This window comes from Cylas formicarius, unplaced genomic scaffold (assembly GCF_029955315.1).
Source record: "Cylas formicarius isolate icCylForm1 unplaced genomic scaffold, icCylForm1.1 PGA_scaffold_4__25_contigs__length_36172078, whole genome shotgun sequence".
In the NCBI taxonomy this organism is placed as follows: domain Eukaryota; kingdom Metazoa; phylum Arthropoda; class Insecta; order Coleoptera; family Brentidae; genus Cylas; species Cylas formicarius.
The window spans coordinates 19365542-19387855 of record NW_026844334.1 but is presented as its reverse complement, the minus strand read 5'-3'; the positions used below and the strand labels follow the sequence as shown (position 1 = coordinate 19387855).

At 32.5% G+C, this 22314-nt stretch overlaps 3 protein-coding genes across 3 annotated transcripts in view; 2 read left to right on the top strand and 1 right to left on the bottom strand.

Annotated features, from left to right (window-relative positions):
- LOC132701521 (acetylcholine receptor subunit alpha-like) overlaps positions 1 to 22314 on the top strand; it is an 87246-nt gene that overhangs the window by 2635 nt on the left and 62297 nt on the right. The window lies entirely within an intron of this gene.
- On the bottom strand, positions 3843 to 5302 carry LOC132701493 (uncharacterized). The gene is made up of 3 exons (XM_060669449.1): positions 4996 to 5302; positions 4148 to 4218; positions 3843 to 4094 (listed from the first exon to the last, which is right to left on the bottom strand). Exons 1-3 carry the CDS (start codon positions 5276 to 5278, stop codon positions 4080 to 4082), a joined length of 369 nt encoding a protein of 122 aa, XP_060525432.1. The 5' UTR covers positions 5279 to 5302; the 3' UTR covers positions 3843 to 4079.
- Positions 5642 to 19587, top strand: LOC132701379 (uncharacterized). The gene is made up of 5 exons (XM_060669239.1): positions 5642 to 5924; positions 5977 to 6145; positions 18976 to 19143; positions 19208 to 19360; positions 19406 to 19587. The coding sequence occupies exons 2-5, from the start codon at positions 6095 to 6097 to the stop codon at positions 19553 to 19555; spliced, it is 522 nt and encodes a 173-aa protein (XP_060525222.1). The 5' UTR covers positions 5642 to 5924; positions 5977 to 6094; the 3' UTR covers positions 19556 to 19587.

The following is a 22314-nucleotide window of genomic DNA, read 5'->3' as shown; positions in this document are numbered from 1 at the left end:
TTTCCGGCATTATTTCGTAATTCCTTATGATTTAGATCCTGAAAAGTGACATTGCTATTATTATTTATGACTTTATATACGTTTCCTATCACATGCAGTAAATTCAAATTGCAAGAATGCACGCTGCAAGTGCCGAGTGTAAATAATATCGTCCGTAAAGCTTCTGGGTATAAATTCAAATTCAAATTTGAAATTTCAGTTAATTTACTCGAGCTAATACACGTGAATTCTATGCAAGGAATATGAACAACTAAAACCGGTATTGAATTAAAAAAAAAATGCTCGCATACGTCCATCATAATTCTAACTCGCAGTAAACAGAAAATATAAAACTTGTATAAAATAAAAGAATATGTTGAAGAAATAATACTATTATATTTAAAATCCCTTCAAAAATATTATTCAGGATATTTTCATTAATTTGCCTTATTGTGGATCTAATTCTAAATTTTACATTACCTAAATTTTGTGGGATTTCCTTATATACTTTTGATTTTAAATACCCCCAAAGGAAATCATCTAGTGAAGTAATATCCAGAGATTTTGCAGGCCGTTCTATTGATCCCCTTCTACCAATACACTGCCCGTATTTAAATATTCACGCATTTACCCAGCAATCAGCTGATTTCGATTTGAGAAAGAAACTGCGAGAGTAGGAATTATGCCATTTTGATGAAATTGTGAATATCGGGCTCCAGCAAGATTTTGATTGAAGAAGAAGGGTCCAATAATTTTGTAATTCAACGGCAGCGATTTATTATTTTTATTTAATTATTTTCTTTATTATTTATTATATAACATTTACTTTTTGCGGGAGTTGAGCATGATTTCCCCTCATTAAATCAGGGATTATTTGTACTCCAATATCTACAATTTTATTTACTTGCCGCACCATTTAAACAAAACGTGACTAAAAAGTATAAATGGATTTCAGTTTCACATTTCCATCATAGTTTCACGAAACTGTACTCTGTGGTTGATATTATGTTAGTTCAGCTGCTATGGTATTGTAATTTAGTATGGATAATGCTTTTCTTCATTTAATACCCGCAAGGAACTTGGTACCGACATCTACTTTTTGATCCACCATATATATATTTTGTTTACTGCAAAAAATGCGCAAGAAAAAATTGTGATGGTGTGCGAGCATTTTTCTTGAAATCAAATACCTGATTTTTAAATGAATTTGTTCCATTTTTTAGTCGTTCACTGTAGATATTTTAGAAATGAATTTATAACATAAACCTAGAGAATTCAAAAAATCTTTGGGTTCACAATCCCTACCCTAACGGACCCCAATATGCACGAATCAAACGTGTGAAAAATGTGGCGAATTTTGGACCGGTCGGATTTTTTGAGTAGATTTTAGCACTGGAATTTTGACGTTGTCAGTTCTGACGGTAAATTTATTATTGAGCAGGGAGTAATAAAATATAAAAAGAAGGAAAATCCTGAACGTAGAACAGATAGCTTTAATTGAAAAGAGTACAAATAAATTCTCGAAGCACAACAACGATCATAACCCATTTATTCTCCTTAATTAGGTACCACTAGAAAAGAGAATGAGAGGTAGGCGAAAAACTAACAGCTAGAGAGTTCAGATGAAGAGACGGGATAGGCACAAGGGAATAAAAATTAGGAACCGGCAGATTCAGAAAATGATGAATCTGGATTATCCAGGAAAAATTTGTACATACTAAAATATTTGAAGTATTTAGTCTGGTCTCTTTTATTCAGATAATGAATAAATTAATGCCTATCAACGCATGATAGGTAACATTTTGTTTTTGTATTTAATAATATTAAAATACAAGTGTACGCAGTCGTAAATGAATAACTAAAAATGAATTGTATCCGTAGGTAGTTCGATAGGAAAAACACAAAAACAGGTATTCTTCTGCACCGCGTAGCACAATTGTGCTTTTTTCGTATTGATTCAAATTTCATTTCCAGCTTTAATCTAAAAGCGTTGAGTGTTTTCATTTTAATTGGAAATTTGTGTCGTTTTGTTATACCTAGATCGCGAATCATTGACAGAAATGTAATTTTTTAGGTAGCGATTGGTGGAAAAAAACAACACACAATCACATTTATCATGGTTTGTTATATGATCCGTTTAACATGGTTTGTTATATGATCAGTATAAAAATATTTTGTAATAACTGCACTCTCATTGAATACCACTAAATCTTTGTTGTTAATTAACACCAGTTTTTTGTAATTTTGTGCTTTCGATGGTTATTTTTTTTAATTTCTTATTATTTTTTACAATGATCGATGCCAACGCTGTAATATAATATCATTAACCATGAACAAGGCGACATTTCATATGTGAAATTATTCATAGCAAAGGAAATTGGAATACATATTTCCTGATTTTGATGGTTCAACATCCAAAGCTCCTTAGTGGTCGGTATTTCAATTAACCTAAGTGGAATATTACCTTTTCAAATGCCCTGGCATGGCTTAGAAAGGTCCACAATTTTAATGAATACGCTAATTTGCTGGTTTAGTATGCTAAAATCGACTGTTCGTCAGTGTGGATGTGGGACTACCGATGGGAAAAGTAATTTTGAACCTTCCAATTTGAAAGTATTCGTCACTCGTCGAATAAATTATACAATTCCATAACATTTAAAAATTATAAATATAATAGGAGAAACAATTTCTCTTAAGTGTCATCCGCTGATAAATGTTCGTCTTATTTCTTCTTTATTCTGTATAAATTTAACTATTCAAGTTCTGCATTCGAAGATAAAATAATATTTTATATCCCGAAAATTCTTTCCAAATATATTTTAAGTTAATAGAGAATTTTCGCTCTAAAAAACAGTTGACTATTATTGCTTGCCAATGCCCAACACCTTAGTTCAGTTTAGAGGCATAAAATATATGGTACCCAGTGACCTACGATTATGATGGTCAGTGTTTCTTAATTTGGGCTTAAAACCACAGTCAATATTTCTTAAAAAAATAGTCCAGTTCTGATCGCTACACAGAGAAATAGAATTAGTTCCTGAAAATAAAGCACATTTGTTCTAATGAAATAATTTAATTCGTATCGAGCAATTAAATATCGAATTCGGAGAATTATTTTTTTTTAATTCATATCTCAACTCAAATATATTTGTTAAAAGAAAATTCTATTTGCCATTATAATTATAATTATATCACTATGTTCTACTTATTTATTGCAAAAAAAGGGGGCATACTACGTGCAATTATAATTTATTTGCGAGAAATTTTCATTGAAGTAACAAAAGTGAAATATTTATTTCAAGCAATATAAAATTATATTACGTTATAAGAAAGGAGCAACTTGCGAACAATAATATTTAATTGAATGAACTGTAGCGAAACTCGACGTTTTGGCAAAATCAAATTCGCTATCTTCAGGTCGGTTTGTTCGCGTAGCTGCTTGAGATTTACTTGCAGCAAATAAATTATAATTTAAGGAAATATGGTAACATACCATTAATTTAACATTCGCTTTATTCCAAGCAATAACTTTTGTATTCCAGTTAATACTAAACGTATGCAATGTTAAGAATTGTTTAATTCAGGTAATAAATTTTGTAGAAAATTTCAGCAAAACTTTGTTGGCGCAATAAGAATATAATTAACAAAATTGTGGATTATTGAATTAAATATTTTAGTGAAGACAATTAAAGTAAAAATGTAATCAATTTTGTCTCAACTAAAGCTTATTTACTGTGTTTGTTGTTAAATTGATTTAATTCTGTTCAGGAAAAAAATTTCTCTGTATAATATTTCGATAATGCGTTATTTTCAACTACGTTTTGAAAAACTGGTCCATTCTCGAAGAAATGTCCAAATGCTGCAACAGTAAGAGCTTTCCCCATAATTTTACATAATAGCTACTAAATGTTTGTACTTGTTTTAACAAACTATTGGTTCTCGATATTGAAATATCGAGCGGTTTGAACGGCTTGGAATTCATTCGTTTAATCTTAAGCGCAAGGCGTGTGGAGAAACACTGTTGGCTTGTAAATTGACACTCTACAGGACGTAATAAAGGATCTCGCTGGAGCAATTTTACGTCGCGTGCCTGTTCCTGTTCATAGACGGTAATTCTAACAAAGTTTAAATTATCGGTTCATATTCACAATCAAATAATGGTACCTACATTTTTACTACAGTCGACCACCTCGTTAAATATGGCAGCATATGTTTTTGCTTGGTTGTAGACGGTCAAACCTAGATATATCAGAGAATTTAAATAAAATCTAAAATGTAATTTCAGCGAAAAGTTAAATTTTGAAGCATGTTATTATCAAATTTTACAAATAAATTTTTTTAGTCGAAAATTTTATCGCAATATTCAGTTTATATATTGGCATGTTTGCTATTCTTGACGTGAATTTTAAATCTTAACTCAGAATCAAAAACTAACTCCATTCCTGCTCTGACTGAAATATGGAACATTATCTCCACCGATTTTAATTTTAATGTTTCACCGTAATCTATCATCAAGCGTCCCAAGTAGCGAAAGTATTGATTTCAGCAAAACTTATCAAATTGTTTCAGTACGCGAGAATATAAAGTTTACATTATAAATATTTGCGCGTGATCCACATAAATATGCACTTTGCTGGTAATATTACTAGTATAAATTGAAACTAACAACGGGCAAAAAATTGACTCCTGTGATACCCGTACAATTGTTTGGTTAGCGGTTCCACCCCAGGATTTTCCTCTACATACTGAACTCTATCCTGTAAGTAGTTTTTAAGTAAATCGATGCAACGTAAAATTACTATGCTTTGATAAAGTCTGTTAAAATCAATGCTTTGGTTTCTACTTTATAATATGGGATTGGTATTGGTATTGGTATTGGTATTAAAGGGGGGCGCCCTCGCGGGCGTCCAAGCACTTAGGCCACCAGATGGGCCCGTTGTGCCCCCAGGCCGCTCTAGAGGGCGTCCAGAATGCCGCCCCTCCTGTAGAAGGTCAGCAACTCCTTTAGCCCAATACCGTGCACTGAGTCCGGATCGATCAGGGCCGTTCCGAAGACTCCCAATCTTGCCCATGTCAAGGCAGGGCACTCGGTGAGCAGATGATACGGGGTCTCCTCCCCTTCCATGCACCACCTACACTCCGGGTCGTCTCCAATGCCTAGCAAGCAGAGATGCCTCCTAAGCCTGCAATGTCCTGTGTAGGCCCCTGTTAGTGCTCTACACTCCCTCCTGGTCAGTCTAAGCAGCTCCCTGGTCCGAGGAAGGGCGGGCCCATCCATCATAAGCCTCGCCTGCCTCATTCCCGGAGCAACTCTCCAGCCCCCCGCGGCCCGGTCTCTCGCCCGGGCTTCGAGAGTTCCCCGCCTCACACACGGGGCGATCCCCAAGCGGGGCTCTGGCCCTATATGCCTATGCGAGGAGCCCACCCTGGCTAAGGCGTCCGCTGCCTCATTGCCGCGGACACCGGTGTGACCCGGGACCCAGACCAACGTGACCTTTCTCTCCTCAGCCACCCTCCTCAGTACCCCTTTGCACTCCTTTATCAACAAGGAGCGCGTACGCACTGACTTAAGCGCCATGAGTGCAGCCCTACTATCCGAGCAGAAGAAGACTCTCCTGCTTCCGTAGTTGAGCCGAAGCACCTCTCTGGCCGCCATCAATAAAGCGAAAATTTCCGCCTGAAACACAGTGCAGTACTGACCCAGAGGGACCGACAAGCTTGATCCCGTTGTTTCGCAGTACGCTCCAGCTCCGGCCAGATCTCCCATTCTGGACCCGTCCCTGTACCAGATAAGTCCATCCGTTTTGATTAGTTTGTTATTGAGTGACCATGTTATAATCATATCAGTAGTAAAGCTAAGCAACATAATGGCACCTAACCAAGCAGCACACGATAAAAAAAAATGAAAATTCGATTTAGTTTCCTCAATATAAGAAAATAACAAGGTGGGGCAGTAAATTTTCGGCTTATCAAAAATTAATTAGAACGTCTTTACAGCAATTTCCAGACACCCGTTTGCCGCAAAATGAAAGTGTGGTTGCGTGATTCGCAGTAATAAGGAAAAATAATTACGCAGGGAATTGTCGAACCAGTTGGACCGGAGCAAAATTGCATCATGATTCGTGACAAGAACTGCCGGGAATTACGATCGCAATCTCATTCGACGGTAATTTTTTTAAAATAGGTGTGCGATACAGAAAGATCGGGACGTGGGTAGTTTTTCCGGTGTCGGATGCTTTATTTTCCACTAAAACCTGAACAAAATCGGATTCCTTTTTCCAACTACCTTTCAAAAAATAAAATTTGAATCTGGTTAGCATATATCAACAACGTCAGATAATATATTCAGTTGCGATTCGGCAATATTTTAAATGCAAATAGTTCCCCAGACTGAGGACATTTTTTCGAATACGTGAGATACGGTGATGTAGAAAACATAGAACCATATCAGTGCCGGTTTTGTTTTATTCCCGCAGGGACTCCTAGTCGAGTGCCGCTCGATATAAATGATTTAACGAAATCTAGCTGTGACGCTGAGATTTGTCAGATGCCAATAGGATAGGAAAGCAGTTACAGCCATCTGTGTATAAAATTATCGTGTAATAAAAAATAACGCTTCAGGTGAGATTTCATTTTTTTTTTGCATAGATATTGCGGATTCGGTTCACTAACCTCTATCAAAAATGACTAGAAAATTTCAAAATTTTTATGGGATATTGGTACAAGTGAATAAGTTTTTTCTGTTAAATTGTGTAAAAAGGTTTTGTATTTTTAATTTATTCCTTTAATCCTCACCTCCGTTTTTATTGAGTACGGATAAAGGGGGCATATCCAACAAGACTGAAGAAAACGACTTCAAAGCGTCGATGTCTTGGCACCGAAGCATTAAAGATTGTTAAATATTTTAAAACTCGTCAGCTTTGACTGGGAGCTTCAAAAGAAAATTTTAATTTTTTTATGGGTAACTCGTAAACGGAACATTTTTGTAAAAATGTTGAAATTCAAAGTTAAATTATTTTTAGAATAAAAAGGTTACGTAGCATTGGCTGTCTCCACTGTCAATCAGTAGCTTGAAAGGTATTAGACGCGCGTTGGACGATAGAACCACAAAACAGCAAAGCTTAACAGTTAAAGTTAAAACCACATACGATCCAAGATATATGGCAATATTTTATGAAGACTCTTTTCAGATATTTGTTTCAATAGCAAGCCTTTAGAATATTTGGCTCTTAGCAAATATTATATTTGACATTATTATTAGAGGATAATTTTTCTTGTATGTGAAGAGAAAAATTGAAAAAATTTATAATAACTACACTTACAATGGTGACTATGGTGACTAAGGAGAAATATTTTATTAAACATTGAAACCCAACAACTACCTTTCATTTCGGGAGTATTTTAAATTTTAAATGTTAAGTTGAATCACAGGTTAAGCTCCAAACAAAAAATACCGAATTCTAAAGCACTATACCATAACAGTAATAGATGGTAAGACAAAATTTACCCAAAATGTGTTTTATCACTTCCGCTGCACCTCTGAAAAGAGAAGCAGCCAAAAAATATAACCTATATTATTCTCCAGCAGCTTTACATGCGGCACAATTGTCCAACTTCACGAATTTTGTTTTAAAACGTCATCCAGAGGCCAAAAGGTTGCAGATAACTAATTTTCGTTAAAACCAATTAGTTTTTTTAAAATTTCGGTTCACAGAAACGGGGGTTAAAAACTAACCAAAATAAAATGAGTGCAAATAAAAAAATAACTTGTTTGGCCCACGCTATTGTAACACTTTAGAATCGTTATTATAGTGGAATACGATTCGGTAGTTCCACGTCTACATTTTAAATTCTAAGCGCTTTTTTTTCCTGCAAACACCTGATTTGCTGTGACGTATACGGCAGTGCTACCAGGCTAAGAAAGTCGTAATTTAATTCGTTTTATTTAGTTGTTATTACTAATATTTCAAATACTCACTTCCTAATAAATGGTCTCCTTAAAACTATACCCTTTTATCAATAATGAATTAATTCAATCCGACAGCGGAATAAATATGTACATATTTTCTTTAAACAAATAATTCGTTTGCGAAATAAATTCGTACCGCTAGTATCATTGAGCGTGATTTCTCTCCGTTCCTGCATCTCACTCGAATATCTGAGGAAGTACTCTGTTTATCTTTCTCACTCCTGGCTCCGAGGGACATGCGTCGTATCATATCGCTTTCCTGTTGTTTGGTAGAAGAACAGTGGGTATGATCTATTTATAGATATAAGAAAGTGACAAATTGCTTTTGAACGGATTATCCAAGGGTGGTCATTAACATACAATGCAACAAGATTATTATTATTAATTAATGTAATTATTAATTAATTAATTAAAATTTTGGTAATAATCTTGTTGCATTGTATGTTAATGACCACCCTTGGATAATCCGTTCAAAAGCAATTTTTCACTTTCTTATATCTATGAACAGACCATAGCTAGCCAAAAGTGATTAACCTAATGGCTTTTTCTGCAGCCATCGCTTTGCGGATATAGGGTTAAATTCACTTAGATGTGTGGTCAGCGATTTGGTGATTCCGTTGCTGTTCGTATTTTTGGTTCTTTTGGAGAATTGCCCACACTTACTCTGTAAGAGGATTTGCCGGCTACTTGTTGCCTACCAAGCTTTCACCCTCAAGAACATCCACCGAGGTAAAGTCTTTTTATTTAGCGTTTGTTATGTTTACCATTCTATTCACTCTTTAAAGTGTCAGTAAATTTTCCGGCTCGTTTTCGGAATTTAGCCACTAACTTTATAGGGTCCTTGGAGCGCTGTACCCTCCTTGGAGCACCCGTACCGTCCTTGAAGCACTGTACTATCCTTGGAGCACTGTACTATCCTTAGAGCACCCGAACCTCCTTTAGGAGGGCTCGCGTTTGGAGGCTGGGAGGATCCAAACTTCGAAGTTCCTGTGATCTCAGGATATTGGAGCACATTTGAATCATTGCCTCACCAGCAGCTCACTTAATAGAACTGCGCGAAGCTGGGCTGCATTGCTCGTCCAATTTGATGTAAGCGCTTCGCGAGATATTATTAGGCATACCTTTTTTCCTTTTCCGTTTTGTTACGCTCGGTCATTCAATCGATAGTTTTTTTTTTGCTGTATCGACACGGAGATTCAATAATTATGTAGTTTTACCCTCAAATAATTTGTGTACAAATGCTTTGAAAATTTATATATAATTATACTGAGTACGATCATTGTCGAGTTATTAATAATTGTCTATATTACCCTTGTGGTGATCACGTAAGGGACTAACTTTTATCGATTGCACCATTTTAAATTTAATAGTAGATTTCATCATTAATATTCTTATTTTATCGCAAAACATCGGCTTCCTCAAACCATCTGAGAGACTGGGTTAGTTTTGGTTAGTTAGTTAGTAAGGTTAAATAGTGCTATATTTTCTTTATTATTCGTGGACCTCCTTCCCCCCATCGCTCCAGAACTCTGAACACTACGAGTAACTAATTTGCAAGCACCCAGCGATCCAGTTTTGCAAGAAATTTTTTTTCCTCTTTCTTACCATAATTATTTCTCTTTTTTTCCTAACAAGTATTTCGCGTTGTTTTTATATATTGTTTACACCAGGAGGTGCGTGGCACTATAGAAAAAGTAATTTCTGCCTACGTAGTCATCCGATATTTTCGTTTTTGTAAAAATCGAGCTGATTTCGTAATTAAAAAAAAAGAAGGATCAAGCAATTACTAGATTTCGAATGTCCCAAGGAATAACACAGTATATGCATTTTTTTAAATAATGAGGTTTTGACGGACCTGTAGGTACTTGGACATGATCTATCTATTTTAACAGCCAAAACTAAATTTGTGGCGAAATAACCAAAAAAAAACAGTATCTGTGTGTTAGTTGAGTGTGAGACGCAGTATACGCAGCAATCAATCAGATATCACCGTTTTATAACAGCTATTGCAGATGCTGTGTTTTGACATTAGTTAGTTTGGTTTATCTTTTCTTATATGCAAGTGGCTTGGGCTAATAATATAATGGAAGGATCCCGTGGCAATAGAATGGTTCGATTGGATTTGGCTAAAGCAAAGTAGGCCCTATTCCTTTTATTTTTAACAAAGTTAGGTTGAAATGAATGTTTTTGACCTATACGAGATTTGGGAATTTCTTTTCTAGTAATGATGAGCGAATTATCAATTTGACTTTTTTTGGTATTTTTTACTGGAATGAGGGGTTTAAAAAACTAGGGCTTCGTTAGGCTGAGGCTGAGAAAGAAGTGAAAAGAGGAAATTTGTGTCGATCTTGGTTAATGCCAGATTATTATTCTTGTTTTTACACAGATTTAAAATGCACGCGGAGTCTTTTCGGCATTTCTGATATTTCTTGGACTTTTAGGTTCATTTATAATTATGGTATATTTAAAGACATGGGTATAAGGAACGTCTGGTATTGGATAATACATGAAAATATAACAAATGAGTATTATTGTATGCAATCGTCTAAAAAAATTGTTAATAAAAGAAAAGGTGCTGATGAAGATAATGATGCCGGCAGCTGCCACTTGGAAGCGGATTCATTTTACAGTAACAACATACCACTGAACTTACAACACCAAGAACTTGTACAAAAAAGTGACACTAAAATAATAGCCAATCATACCCAGTCAAACGTTATTAGCGAAATATCAGAGAATCCATGCGAAATATACCAGATTGACAATGTTCCAAACCCGTAAGTAATTCTGAGCGGTATTGAGGCCACTGAACAAAATATAAATACCTCCCAAGTTCTTCAAAATCTAGAAGACGAAGGTTTACCTAATACTATTCAGACCATAATGATAGATGTATCCGCAATGATTTCAAATAGATACAGAAATTATTCCTGCTGTAGGTGAGTTTATAAAAGGCCATAATATTGACGCTGTGGTTAAGAAGATGCAGACAAGTTGCTGAAAAAAACTCAAATGATAAAATAATAGAAAAGAAAGGAAAAATAAGGAAAGGTTTTCAAAAACAACAAAATGATAGAGAAAAGCACCAACCCCTTGGAGGATTATTATTGTAATGCAAAAATTAAGACTGTTAATTAATTAATTAATTAATTAATTAAGATTATAGAAAGAAAATTTGGGATGTCAGTGGTTGTGCCGACTGTTCAGCAAAAAAGTTTCTAAATAGTCAATAGACCTTCAGTAAGTGATTTTGTTGCCCATAATGCCTTAAATTAAAGACAGTTTCTTTATAAGTCGCCTTGGCACGAAGCACTACAGGGCGAAACGCAAATTCCATTGTAAACATAATCTATACCATTACTAACATGGATGAAGCAACATCATTTACATCTGAGCCCACAACTGCACGAGCCAAATTAAGAAATGGATCATGTATTCCTCTTTAGTTCATATAGTAAATCAACAGACGGGATCACAACAATACGATACTTGACTAAGGGCCATACCCATATGTCCTCTGATTCTGTACATGGAAACATCGAAAGAGCTAGGCGTTCCGCAAAATCCATAGATAACTTTCACGAATTTGTGAGAATTGTTCAAAGGTCCAGAAAACAACTACATGTTGAAAAACAAAAAATCTTTCGAGAGTGGAAATGCAAGAAGCGCACAAATACTAATCGTCAAAAGGGGATGAAAGATGCAAACACCCAGAGCCCTGGAATTGCCCCTAATGTATTTCTACAAGACATTATTGAAATTAAATTTGTTAAACGTAAACGTGAACTTTCCTGTAAGACCAGTTTTGATCTGATCAGCATGAAAAGGTTGATTTTCTCCAAAAAAGTTCCATACCAATAGCTCCCGCCTATAACATCTACCTATCGCTGTATAAATAGCTACTATAATCAAGGACCTAGTACTTAAAATGAAAAACATCTTGCGTTTTGGCTAAATTTTTCTGTAGGTGAGCAATCGCGTGAGTTTAATAGTAACGGCAGCCTGCGTTAGTTTCTTAGTATCTACCAAATTTATTTTTCATTTTATGTTATTTTACTTTGTCAAAAACATTACGTATCTTCTTAAAAATAATGTTAATTATTTGTTACCTTGTTCTTTTTTTGTTATCTACTATACAAGAAAGACGAAGACTTATTTTTTACCTGTTTTGTAACTGTTTATAAGTATAAGTTTTTAAAGTATTTAATGCTGTTGTTTACTTTTTTTGTATGCATAAATTTAATGCAGTAAAAACGCAGTATGTGTCTGTTGATAAAAAAAATGAACACGTTATTAAAATCAAAACACAGCATATGCATTTTTTCCAAAAAACTCTTTATTTTTTAATACTTTTGCTAAGCCCACTCAAATTAGTGATCTAATATTACTTAACGAAGGCTTTATTTCCCTGTTTAATGTAAATGTATATAAGAAAACTTCAAATTGCAATTGTTATGTCAAAGTAACTTTTTTCCACATTTTCTCGGAATAATTCTTTTTCGTATACAATGTCTTTCCAGCAGCCGATTTATTAAGAATTTCATTTGCCATAATAACAGACAATATTCTTCAAGAAAGTACTTCTTTTGTAACAAAGGCCACAAAACTAATACAAATTCATTAAATAAACTTATTTCTGCTCTGATGATCCTAAGTTAGTTAGAGAAATGAGCTGCCAGTTCGTTGTATGTGACCCCTCCTCCACCACAGCTTGCAGGCCGCATTACATCTAATCCATTTCCATTTCTCTTGGTAGTTACAAAGGTTTTACAAAACTAGTGCTAAGTATGTATTAATAATAATTATTATTATTTTATATTGTATTAGTTCCGATTTAAAATATGTAGTGGTGTTCAGCAACTCAGACGACAGACACTGAAGAAAAGTCTGGATTTGGTGTTTTAGGATTTATTCGGTTTGCCATGTGAGTCGTTTTAGCAGGATGAATGGCTCCAAATTTATATTTCTATCGCGTTCTAGACAAATAATATTTTGCACTAGAAGCGTTACTTAAAACTGATATCTGATACATATCAGCCAGAATTGTTGTTTACGTTTTCGTTTACAGTTTTCTTCAAATTTTCCATAACAATTTCTCGAAGAATTCGTCTCCGTGCATTCAACACCTGTATGTAAAAGTTATTCTTGTTTGCCGAAAAGAGAGCTTTAAATTTTTCTTCAACAATATTTGTTTCCACCTTATCGATATTCAGTATCCTTTTCGCCTCATCCATCGATATATCATTTTTGTCGCGGCTTTGATATTCATTAGATTCTGCGTGACGTCGAATCTCAGCCAGATGCTGGCTGAGTTCAATTTCCTGTTGAATTGATTTATGTAGCGACTTTAAAATTACTTGGCCTCCATAATATAATAGTTTCGACAGACTTTTTAACATATTAGAATATAAAATTTTGTATTAAATTTATTCATATTTACAAAAAAATTTGGCGAGGAAATGTCAAATCATTTATCATTTAAATTGATACGTGTCAAATAAGACAACGTCGGTTATAATCAAAAATTTAGGCGTGGAACTAGGAGAGGTATTATCTTCTTATTTTGGTTAGTCTGTGGTTTCTAGTTTATTAAAGCTGTTGTAATCACTAATGTGCAGCACACCAGATTTTTGGAGTATTTTCTCCATAAGATTATGTTTTACACAATAATGATATCAATCATAGATTATCATTTAATTGAACTGAGGTGGCTTTTACTTGATGAAAATCCATTTATCAAAATAAATAAGAACTAAAAGTTCAGATTTTCACGAAATTATATATTATGACATGAAAATTGTTTCGACAACACCGTGTCTTTATCAAATGTAATATTTACAAACTACCTGCTACTATATATACCGAAAAATTACCATAAAACTATAATTAATGTTGTTGCGAGAATTTAAGTTCAATAAAGGAGAGGTATTTAAATCTAATTGATCGATAAGCAATACATTTGAATGTCTCATTTTGTTAATCTCCATGGCTTCCAATAAATTTAATTTTCTACTTTTTGTGGCTGTGTGTAATATATCAAAATTGTCGTCAAAAATGTGTTTTTCTGTGTTTAAGTGTGTAGCATAATTAGAATCTAGACTATTGTTTTTAAATGCTCTTTTATGTTCGTTAATGCGTTTCTTGAAGGATCTACCTGTTTGTCCAATATAAATTTTAGGACAAGATCCACATTTCAACCTGTAGACTCCTAATTTTTGGGATTTTGGACATTTCGATTTATTGTTTTTTAAATATTTTCCTATTGTGTTGTTAGTTCTGAAAGCTATTTTTAAACCACATTTTGACACATGTTTTGAAACTTTTTCGCTAGGTTCTCCTATGTATGTAATTGTTTTAAATTGTTCGTGTTCTGTATTTAGTTTCAGATAAATAGAGTTTACTGTTGTCTGTATTTGTTTTTTATTTATAATTTTATCTATAACGGACGGATTGTAGCCGTTGTTCAGTGCTATTAATTAATTAATTAATGATATTAAGTTCTTTGTTGTAATTTTCTGTTGAGAGTGGCGTATTAAGAAGTCTGTGTATAAAAGAGTTAAATGCACCCATTTTGTGTGTGTAGAAGGGTGATTTGAGCTGTTAAGTATGACTGTGTCCGTGTGTGAAGGTTTATGATATATTGAAAAATCTAATTTGTTTTGCACTTTCGCAATAGTTAAGTCTAAAAAATTAATAGAGTTATCCTGTTCAATCTCGATAGTGAATTTTATACGATTATGTATTGAGTTTACTTTTACTTAAAGGATGTTCTAGTATGATATTTTCCAAATTATCGATAAAAATCTCGGCTAACAAAGGACTAAGTGGGTTTCCCATAATCAAACCTTCTTTAGAGATATAAATCTGCCCATTAAATTCAAAATAATTTTGCTCTAAAGATACTATTAAGCAATCTTAAATTGCTTAATTTTTTATACTTAACTATTACGAAAGTGCAAAACAAATTAGATTTTTCAATATATCATAAACCTTCATACACGGACACAGTCATACATAACAGCTCAAATCACCCTTATACACACAAAATGGCTGCATTTAACTCTTTTATACACAGACTTCTTAATACGCCACTCTCAACAGAAAATTAAAACAAAGAACTTAATATCATTAAACAAATAGCACTGAACAACGGCTACAATTCGTCCGTTATAGATAAAATTATAAATAAAAAACAAATACAGACAACAGTAAACTCTATTTATCTGAAACCAAATACAGAACACGAACAATTTAAAACAATTACATACATAGGAGAACCTAGCGAAAAAGTTTCAAAATATGTGTCAAAATGTGGTTTAAAAATAGCTTTCAGAACTAACAACACAATAGGAAAATATTTAAAAAACAATAAATCGAAATGTCCAAAATCCCAAAAATCAGGAGTCTACAGGTTGAAATGTGGATCTTGTCCTAAAATTTATATATATATATATATATATATATATATATATATATATATATATATATATATATATATATATATAATTTCGTGAAAATCTGAACTTTTAGGTCTTATTTATTTTGATTATTATTTATTAGAAACTTGTTTGAGAGTAACTGTAGATCATAGCTATAGCTAATTCTTATTTCTGACTATCGAATGTTTTTTCTTAGAATTGAACTTTTGCCTTGAGTTAATATAGAAATAAATAATAATAACAATAATAATAAACACATTTGAAAATTGAAATATTAGATAAGAGTTGATTAAGAAACACCCTAAATTATTGTTTTCTGGCGAGTGGCTGTGTTTAATGGCGATGCACAAATACTTGCAAGCCTTGAATTATTTCCAAACCGCCAAAACTTATACGTCAAGTATCAGAGTCGTTATATGAATATGTAATGTAAATTCGGTTCGAATGAACAAAAAGATTGTAAAACGTTAATGTGAATTAACTGAAAATGCTTTTTTTAAAACATCCGTAAATTACGTGTGTCCATTATTAATTTCGTATAAAAAATCAGAATAATTGAATATCTTCCTAATATTAAAATAATTGTTTCACATTATAATAAAATTAGGATAGTGTAGTAAGGTAAATGCTCTGACAGAAATATGTTGGATATATTGTGGTATTTTGGAGCAATAATTTTGTTGCAAATTATAGGGGTATATGTGAGTATATTTTAATAGTTGCATTACTTTGTAATAAAATTTTTTAGGATCATATTTGATTTGGAGTTACATAACTACATATTCTGCCTTTATTAAGCTAGTCAAAAATGCTACCAAGGATTTTCAGCATTTTATATTCTAAAATTTTTCAAAAAGTGTAACCACAAATGATAAAAATGTCATATTAAAAATTTCAGTCCATCATTACCAAATTTCTTTTGCCAACATTATCTTATAAACATCCACCTTTAGTCTAGATTTCAAAAAAGTTGACAATAAAAGTCTGCCCATAAATTACTTTTTTGAGCCTTCATCAAATTATTTTCATTGAAGCAATTACTTATCATTTTCTGTAGCTGCAGGCAACAGCATGCAAACTCTTCAGGCAACTTTGATGTGTTGATCTTAATTGTAATTATCTCGGCCTCGAATAGTCATTCGAATCTATTAGCAGTAATAATTAAAGCGTTTTCATGCATTTATAATTTGAAAACATTTTTAAAAATCCATCAAAACAGTGCTTTGCGAATTAAAATAAATGCTTAAAAGGGAAACGAACCAGAATGGCTTTATATATATTTGCAACCCCTTGCCGAGCAGGGATTAATTAAAAAAGGGCCATTAACCTTTTTAAATTAGCAGCATGGTTCTTTCGCTATAATAAATTCAAAACTAATAAATTATCCCTCATCAGCTACATTAAGCAGAAATAAACCTAAAAAGGATTTTAAAAGTTCATTCGAAATAATTAAATATTTAGTAAAGGCAAAAATTGTTTGTTCGTTATACTTCCTTGTTTCTCCCTTCTCGATTAGATACTTTCCACTTCAAGAGGATACCAACTTAATTGATTTTAACGCAGCTTAAATTGTTTTTAAGAAAAACTTCCATTAGAGTGCAAAAAATAAAATAAAAAGGCTGATTAATGTTTTGACGGTTTCGAACCTAAAATGTTAATAAATTAAAATAATGCAAATCGAAATTTCAAAAATTATTAAACATGCAAAATTTTGCACATACCTTTATCACACTCCCACAAAGTTTTAAATTTTCTTAAGTTTTAAGTGCAAACCCGTTTTTGGGTACGCTATTGGCCTTTATTAATACAGGGTACCAGTCATTGGGTAATTTTAAGAAGAAAAGTTGTTATCAACATATGTTATGAACCTGTCGTCAATTATGAAAAAAAAACATTTTTTTCTACTCTTATACACCGATCTAGTGAACGTTTCGTGTCTCATACTAACGAGGCACTTCGGACAGTTCCGTTATCTTACGGCATAGGTTTGGGAGGAATCGGATGTTTTCGGAGATTTTACCGCATAGCTTGAATTTTGGCATTTGTCCATCCGGACGATCATGTCAGAGAATGTATTCGTGTTGTTTTGCAAAAATGTATCAAAAAACTATAGGTAGTAGAAAAAGTGTAGTATGCAACAAGTTAAGGTTTTCTCTATCACATAATTAACACGTTTGGTAAACTTTTTTAATCTCTTTTATTAAACACTCGCTTCTCTCGTGATTTAAATGCCGTTTACTGCACTTGTTGCCTAATGTACTATTTTATCTACTACCTAATCCCAACCATATATAAAAAGTTGTATCAGTGATATTTCGGTTTTTATCTTAAACGCGAAAATGATCATTCCTACAAAAGTAAGTTTAATGGATCAAAGTTACTTTAACAATGGCGTTACCCAAAAATCATTTTTATTTTTTAGAGATAGCGGTGGCTCACCAATTGTTTTGTATAAAAATATTCAGTTGAAATCCTGTAGTTCTGTCACTATATAAATCACCAAATAAAAAAAATTACTTAAAAACATTTTGCTTAATGAGGTGTATAAAATTCCATATAAATTTTTACAAGGGTAGGGAAATTATGATGAAATAGAAGTTTTTTTCTAAAAACATTAACAAGTCAAAAATCACAAAATTTAAGAGGTATGCTGATTTTTACTTATCTTATTAAAACCACCCAGAACATCCTTAATCCTTCTTCTTCTTCTACTTAGGTCGCCGTCTTTCTCCGCAGTTTGGCGATCCAACTGGCTATAATGGTGTACACCTCTAAATATTTCTAGAGGTCCTTCCCAACCATCGACGCAGATCTTTGAGCCCAGAGCTCGGCTTTCTTCACACAGATCTTTTGCCCTCAATTTTTCTTTCGATGACAAGTCATTACGTTTCTTATATACTTGAGCTTTCGTTCTTTGATGGTCGTCATAAGTTCTTTCTTATCTATTCACCTGCGTACCTACTCATTAGTTATGAGGATGAGGACTATAATGTTTTTAAAAGTAGTAATGTATAACACTGCATTTTTATTTGTAAAATTGAGAGCTCCAGTAGTTACAATCCATTACAGCGCAATACAAAGTAATCATCTGATAAACAAAATTACTATACTTAAGTACTTGGAAAACAATTTAAATGAGTTATTAAAAAAGGAACAATATATAATAGACTAACAATTCCCAAAACTCGGAAAAGCAAAAGCAACTAGTGAGTTAAATAGCATATGAATGTAAAAAAATTTGGATAAATATTTAAACATTGCATTGAAAATCGTCTCGGTTAAATAGAATTTAGTTGCGTTTTTGAGTGACTGTAAGTCGATTTCAGAAAAAATGACCTGCACTCAAAGGTTTCGCGAGATAAATTGCTACGGACAAAAACTTAACGTAATGTGACTTCTTTGAGTTCTGTAGCAGAACTTCGTATTAACTTTACAGTCTGTGATTGATTTCCTCGGTATCAAATACGCGGTCGAAACTCCGGGGAAGCAAAGCGAAGACGCGAAAGAGCCTTTAAATATTCGAATTCAAGTGTGGCCAACATTTTATAATACTTACTCAACAAATACCAATTTTAGATTATTTTTTAGGAAACATTTCAAATCAAAAATGAATATTTGCGAGTAATTGGAGGAAACACAACTTGCGATTACATGATCCTTACTCATGTTAGTTTTTTCAGAGAGAAAGGAAGTGACGTTACTATGTCATTAAATTTTACTCTGTTTGAGGAAATAAATTTAGAAAACGATATAGAGGTAATGTTAGAGAGCACAATTAAAAAATATGGCATATTATGAATATGAAACCGATATTTTTAAGATTCGAAGTCAATTTTACAGTTGGAAATCAAACGAATATAGAAAGACTCCTATAAGCTGGACCATGAAAGCATGCAACATTCTTCGATCACACATATTTAGTGTTGAAACCATAATGAAAAATTCCGATATAAGAAGCTGTCCAATAAAAAAGGTAAGGCAGATGGTCATAATATCATCGTTTCAACAGTTATTTTAGGGTAAACATTATATGCACAACATAACAATGGACGGTGTGAATTGGCCCAGCACTTTCCCCGAAGGCCGATGGAAAAACCATTTAGAGTATTGGATAAAAAATAAGTGTTGCGTTAAGGTGAACTGGATGTTTCGAATTGACAAACATTGATGATCGTATCGGTAACAAATTATCCCACAACAATAACTTAACTATTGATTGAAAAACATATTTAAGAAAAAATTAAATATCACTTTGAAATTCAATGATGTTGTTATTTTTTAAAATATCGTTTCATGAGTTTTGGACCTGCAATTTTGTAAACATGTGCCAAACAAATTCGAGTCCTGTCAAAGATTAAACACAAGATTTCAACACTCTGAGGTTTTATGAAAAAAAAAACACTTGGACCTAGGCCTGAAACTACAAAATAAACAATTTCGAAGACTCTGGTAAACTATTATTTTTTTGGGTGCGAAATATTTGAGACAGACATTTGAAATTTTCATTATGTTTAATTTTCTCAAATCATTTAGCAAGGCATCCATACCCTGCTTGAAGTATAAATTGAAATATTGTTTCACATACACAAGATTTTCAAGGTGTCATTTCTGTGACTTCGCTATGTGGAGGCCTTGTTTCGTCATAGTTCACGTCACGTCAGATAATTATAGAAAAAAAAATTAAATTCGCTGTCGTAGAATTAGAGTTTACTACTTTATTCATCAATTCAAAACCACAGCGGAATAAGCTTTGATAATGTTAAGACACACGGGTAATTTTAAAACACTGTAATTGTCATTGACGTTTCGACCGGCAACTCAGGTCTTTCTCAAAAACTGCAAAAACAAAGGACAGAAAAGCGCGATCATACGAAGAATTAGTTCGCTATCAAAAAGTAAAACGTACACTACGTATTTTAAAACAGTAGACATATATGAATTTAAAAATTACAAAATATTACAAGAACAAATTACATATATTAGCCATACTCACCAATTAATTGATTTTTTCAAAATGTCTATTATTAGCGTTGTTTGTAGAATAGTACCATAACATGCATCATTGAAAAAACCGATAACGTTCTTGCTTTGGTGTACGAATCAAAAATAGAAGTGGAAAACAAACATTCATTGTATCTGATGTTTTTTTTTCTCCTCTTAGTTTTTATTTATTTATTTTTTTTAGAGTGTGCTTTGTATTAAGTTTAAATTAATAATTAAAATTAATTAATAATTTATATATATATATATATATATATATATATATATATATATATATATATATATATATATATATATATATATATATATATATATATATATATATATATATATATATATATATATATATATATATATATATATATATATATATATATATATATATATATATATACAATTCAAAAACACAAAAAATTAAGTGCTGTAGGATATATGTATATTTTAACTTTTCCTCTTAATACCACCCATAAGCTTCACAACCTTAATTACCAGCGCTCATTCAGGATATATATGGGAACTCCTATAGTCGCCAGCAATTTTGGTTCTGTATGTATTTTTTTATTGGTAAATCTATTCAGTACACTGGAAAGCAACATGGTCAAGCGAAATTTACTACTGAAGTGCAAAGAAGACAATTTAAACTAGCTTGTAAAAACGGAACAAAGTATAATAACCTAACAATTCCCGCAACTCTGCATAGCAAAAACAAATTGTGGGCAACATAAGCTAAACAGGAACCATATGAATGTAAAAGCCATTTAAAATAATTTATCCAATCTTTTCATACCCACGCATTTTTGAAAAAAATATCTAATTATTTTAATCTTTTTTCGAATCACTGAGTAGATTTAGTTTCTCGAATCTTTACCTAACCTTTTTGATATATATTTATATGTACATACTTTTCACATTTTTATAAATAAGTGTTGTTATAAATTACAGCATTTTCTGCAATATAAATAAGACATAAATCCTATTTTATGAGATTATGATCTTCTCATCACATTTTTTGTTAAATAGGCACAATTTACTTGTGTTCTGGGTGAAGTTTTAGTTTCATTTCTGCTTTTTATATGCATTATTTTAAATAAATTTTATATTTGGACATAAATTACTTTTTAGGGATATTAACGTTGTTGACGCAGACTTAATTTTTTTGGTAATATACTTTTCCTTCTCTCTTTGGACGATATGTCAATTGAGTTAAAAACACGTTTATTATTACAGGTAATTTTTTATTATTTTTTATATCGATTGTTACAAAGTAATCATTTTTGAAAAAAGTTACTAAAAAAAATTAAATCTATTGATTTTTTGAGGTCAACTGACGCTTCAATGGGTTACACAAAATGAAAACCGCTATGATCCCAACGAAATCGTGGTAAAATCCTGAACATTTTCCTTTAAAAAACAAATATTGGCAACGAAATTTACGAACTTTTTAGATATGCGTTTGTTGGAGATAGACATGCAAGCAATAAATGAAAAATGAGCGTCGATGTCAATTGCCCTTTTAACACGTATTCCACTTTGTTCGTACTCATGTGAACGCTGCGTCGCAAAAAACCTCTTTTACTTGTATTAATAACGGGGTTATCGAATCAAGTCTTTCGATTGCTTTATTGATTGCTTCCGCTTTACTAGCGGTCGAGCAGCGTTTTTGATTAATTCCTTCACGGGCCAGCCATATCAATAAATAAGTAACATGAAAAAGTCATCGTTGATTTTGTGAAGAAAGCTTTTTTTCTTTAAAATTTTATTATTTGCTTTTTTTTTGTGTAATGTATATCAAAGTCAGCAAGAATTATTTTTATTTTTAGAAATAAAAACATCAATATTTTTCCCATCTTAAAGGATAATTCAGGGCATGTACACAAACGTCCACTAGCGATGCGTTTTCGTGTCATAATATTTCTTTACATTTTT

What these genes read in the sequence shown, in the direction of transcription:
- LOC132701493 (XM_060669449.1), bottom strand. Translation starts at nt 5,278, where the DNA reads ATGAGGCAGGCGAGGCTTATGATGGATGGGCCCGCCCTTCCTCGGACC. An exon ending in CGATCCGGACTCAGTGCACG is followed by an intron (nt 4,219 to 4,995) that starts GTATTGGGCTAA and finishes TGATATATCTAG; the next exon opens with GTTTGACCGTCTACAACCAA.
- LOC132701379 (XM_060669239.1), top strand. Translation starts at nt 6,095, where the DNA reads ATGATTCGTGACAAGAACTGCCGGGAATTACGATCGCAATCTCATTCG. An exon ending in GATCGCAATCTCATTCGACG is followed by an intron (nt 6,146 to 18,975) that starts GTAATTTTTTTA and finishes ATTATTTTTTAG; the next exon opens with GAAACATTTCAAATCAAAAA. An exon ending in ATTTAGAAAACGATATAGAG is followed by an intron (nt 19,144 to 19,207) that starts GTAATGTTAGAG and finishes GATATTTTTAAG; the next exon opens with ATTCGAAGTCAATTTTACAG.